Source organism: Asparagus officinalis, unplaced genomic scaffold (assembly GCF_001876935.1).
Source record: "Asparagus officinalis unplaced genomic scaffold, Aspof.V1 AsparagusV1_Un446, whole genome shotgun sequence".
Taxonomy (NCBI): domain Eukaryota; kingdom Viridiplantae; phylum Streptophyta; class Magnoliopsida; order Asparagales; family Asparagaceae; genus Asparagus; species Asparagus officinalis.
The window spans coordinates 29,388-33,733 of NW_017972711.1; the positions used below are offsets into that span (position 1 = coordinate 29,388).

General features: G+C 38.5%; 1 protein-coding gene across 1 annotated transcript; it reads right to left on the reverse strand.

The window, feature by feature from the left end:
• Window positions 1-1,717: 1,717 nt before the first annotated feature.
• LOC109827804 (23 kDa jasmonate-induced protein-like) lies at window positions 1,718-2,905 on the reverse strand. Its single transcript, XM_020394824.1, has 2 exons — window positions 2,600-2,905; window positions 1,718-2,077 (listed from the first exon to the last, which is right to left on the reverse strand). Exons 1-2 carry the CDS (start codon window positions 2,903-2,905, stop codon window positions 1,865-1,867), a joined length of 519 nt encoding a protein of 172 aa, XP_020250413.1. The 3' UTR covers window positions 1,718-1,864.
• Window positions 2,906-4,346: the final 1,441 nt, after the last annotated feature.

A 4,346-nucleotide genomic window follows, 5' to 3' on the forward strand; every position in this document is an offset into this window, starting at 1 on the left:
ATTTTGGTGGGAGGTACAAGATGGACCTGTTTCTGTATTGGAACCGAGCTCACAACATTTTGAAACACTTCGTTGGAAAGAAAATCTTGGGACAACTTGATAGGGTGACAAATTTGGAGAACCATACCTTGCTAGAGGAGGATTGGTGTTTGTTGTCAAGTAATGGTCTGCAGAAGAGTTTCTGCACTGAGGCTTTAACATATTTGGATCATCCTATTAAAGAGTTATCAACTGCTGTGATTGGAGGTAAAACTTAATTAGATATTTGATCTTGTAATGTCACATTAGATGAGGCTTCAATGAGGGAGCCTATTGACTCTCAGCAGGTGGAGAGTTTTGGACAGATCATAGGGGTATCACAGCAGGTGGAGAGTGATGCTACTTCACATTGGGTGGAGATTACTCCACATACTATAGATCATTTTGTATTATTTGGGATTCCAGGTGAGGTGACATAGTTTGGGGATCAATTGGTTTTGGATACAGATAATGAGTTGGGTTTTGATTCGAGTGCACTTGCTAGATGTAGTTTGGATATGGCTATTGGTTCACCTTAGGTAAAGGTGTTTGATTCGTTACACTTTGAGGCCATTAGAGGTGCTATCAGCCGCAGAGTTGATGATATTGGAGAAGGGTTACGAACTCTTCTATTGGATTGAGGGCCTTTGGAGGTTATTGGGTGAACTACGTGAAGCCTTGATTCCTTGAGCAAGAGGATACGTAGACAGTCATTTATGATACAGCCGATTTGGTGAGTAGATACTGACGTTTGGAGTTTGTTCGCATTCTCATTTGGGTCTCGACTTGTTGTGGATTGAGTCTGTTATCGTGAATTGTTTCACTTTGTACTGGACGCAACAAGTGAGACATTTGGTTTGGTTGGTGTCGGCTCAGTTTTGAGAAAAATTCACCGAGGTGGAGAATTGTGAACATTAGCCACACACACGTTCAAGTCTGAACGTGTGAGGAGATAAGGGGCCATCAAGTTTGTGAACGTGGGCCACCACGTTCCCCGTGAAGAGATAGCGGCAGCAAAGCAACACCCACATGAAGTGATTGCGGGGGCTACGAGCTGGTGCAAAGCTTTTGTTTCCTGGACAAAGCCCACCCGATAGCCAATGTACTGCAACTATATACTTCTCTTCTATTCGTAACCTAGGTTGGTGTGCAAGAACAGAGGGTGAAGAAAAATTTCGGCTGTCTCTTCATTGTCTTTGTGCAAGTAGCGGCGGCGTGCAAGCTTCGTGCAAAAAGAGGGGGTGCTGTGAAAAGGCAGAGGGTTTTCTTGGGCTGCGTGCAACAAGAAAAACAAAGGCTCTTTTGAGAGAGAGACTGTGAGGGATTGTTTGAGGGTTTAATTTGTGTGATTGTAAACCCTATTTGTACTCTCTCCTTCTATTAGTAGATCTCCCCCCTCCTTGCCCCGTGGACGTAGGCAATTTGCCGAACCACGTTGTAATACCTTGCTTAGGTTCTCTCGACAGGTTAGTCCTAGAACTGATGAGAGGAAGAGCTGATATCCCACTTTGTTGAGATATTTTGCTTTCGGTTCTTGTTTTCTTTGTGAAACAGAGATTTAGTTGAGATCTACTCTCTTGTCGAGTACCAGAGGTGCTGCCGAAATTTCCGTTGCGCACAAGATGCTCTACATATGGACATGCTCTACATATAGCCACTAGCAAACTTCACTTCATTATTTAACAAGCAACAACCACAGAAAGGCAAAGCCTATTTCATCACCACACTACGAAATAAAGAAAACGGAAAAGGAAATACGAGGACAATATTATTCTCCACTGCATCAACACATACAGCTTATTAGTGTCCATATTGTGCTGACATTGCAAATTTCACAGGGTCAAAGTCATTTAGTTGCAGGCTGTTCATTGATTCTCAGCGAGAGAACCAGTAATTTAACCTTATAATGTGCTGGATTCTTGTTGTCGATCTCCACATGTGCTGCGTATATTTTCCATTCGCAAAATGTTTTGGCTTTGGCGTACTCAGTTTGTTGTTTGATCTTGTTCCATACTTCTTCCCCTTGAAAGAGTCCGGCTTCCCCCATCTCAGTATATGCCTGCATCAAGATTATATTTCCATAATGCGGGCTTAACTTTTCACAGAACTATAATTAATTTTGAGACGTTTTGGCAAAGTTACTATAATAAAAAAAAATTATTATTATTGAAAATTACCATGAATCTTTTTGACGAATTAAATTTTTGTATCTGATGGAAGTAAGTAAGAGTAACTTGTCCGTGCATGCATGGGGGGAGCTTGAACATTTGTAGCTAGATATATAAGACTTATAAGGGTAATTGCACAAGAACCTCCACTATATCCTTGTTTTCGCACTTACTGTCCCTTTACTTTCATTGCCGTAGATAGACCCCTGAATTATTATTATTTTTTGACTATTTTATCCTGAAGTGAAAATTTCCCGTACACCCAGGATGAAATTAACGATTCTACCCAAGGGGTCTATTTGCAACAATGAAACTGCAGATTGGTAAATTCAAAAGAGCGATACTGCAGGCGGTCTATTGTGAAATTAACGCTAATAAAAAAAATCATAATAGCCTGAGCCTCCTAATGTTACCTTTTGAAGAACGCCTTCTTTCGTCAATAACCCGTCGTACCAAGAAAACATCCAGTCATTCTTGTCACCGCTAACGATATCCTCGGCGCGATAGACAACAGCAGCAGAGAATCCGGTGGTGTGCGCAGTCAACATGGATGAATGACTAAAAACACCCCACTGCCCATTCTCAATTTTTTCCGGGAATTTGGGGCTCTTAAGATATCCATGCCAGTTCTTATCTGTAACGAAATAGATGGGGGCCCCAGTGGCATTGTAAACCATGCAGATTGTGGTCGGACCCTGACCAAGAATTAACTTCTCCATCTCTTCGAGGGTAGAGCTTCATCTTTCTTGTTTAGAGCCTCCGTCGCTCTGTCGAGCTGCGATATCTCCTTGCCTGCGTATTTCGCCGTCAATTTTAGTGCCTCATTCGTTCATACTTAGCTCATTCGTTCGCGAACCACCGCAATGTGTAGGGTGTCTTTAGATAAAAACATAGTTTACAGGTGAGGTGGGAACACCAGTTTCCACGCCCATTGCCCGTCACATGTATATTATATATTTATATTTACCTATACCGAACAAGCTATTGTATTTAGTCACGTAGTAATTGGCAAAAACATAAAACTTAAACTGGATCATTATCAATTCCCGTTTAAAACGTGTGCCTTAGCAATTCTCTTGACCAGTCATTTGATATATTATATAGAAAGGGATGTCACTAAATAAACGATCAAAATTGATCCGCGCGATGTCGTAGCATCGGTGTGACAAACCCCAAAAAATAATGGTCTAAGTATTTTAAAAATGCACTATATATATGTAGTTAATCATTTAGAACAAAAATATTAAAACTTATATTTTATACCAAATTGCTAAATATTAAATTCAAAAATATTTCAATGCGTCTAAGAGTGATTGTGAAAGTAGGTGGGTTCAAAGAACAGACGAGTAAACTTTGTGCTTATTCGCCTGAAAAAAGTTTTCGAAAGTGAATGTGTTAGAAAATAAGAGTTTTTTTAGATGTTAGTCCTTTAAATTCTAAAAAATTGCATAATAATGCCTCAAATCTTAGAAATTGCATTTTAGTCCCTAATATTCTATTGGTCTTATAAAATGGTTCCACTGAAAAACAACATTCCCTGAAATCTATCTGCTAAAAGCAAATTTATGGCTTTATCCTTTTCCCAAGTTTCCCAATCTATGTCTTAACGGGTTTAAATCATATACCCGCTTTAAAGAACTCTAACCCACATATAAATATTTTCCAATTGTCATAAAAGAATTCTCACCTAAAGCTAAGCTTCACAATGGTTACATTTCTCTAAGATCTATATAATCCTATTAAGTTTCTCTTCCAACCTATCTATCATATTCCTCTCCAGCATTTAAAATATCAAAGAAAGATTTTTTATCTCTTTCATTATAATTCAAGAACACTTAGGCCTTTACATTTTTTTTGGGGAAACTTATGGGGAGTCGGTTGATAGTTTTGGTGAAACTTCGGTGTTTACACGTTTAGATATTGAGTTTTCAATAATGGATATAATAAAAAACGATTGCTATCCCTTAAACAATTTTCCCTCTCATGTATTTTCCTCTCTTGGCTCTCTCCCATGTTCAAAAGTCAAATATGAATAGAAAATAAAAGCTAAAATACAAATACGAATAGAAAATTGATAATCACATTTTTATTACATTTTGACACCCTTATTATCTATTTGATTTAAATAAAAATATCACTAATAAACATGTTTTATCTTAA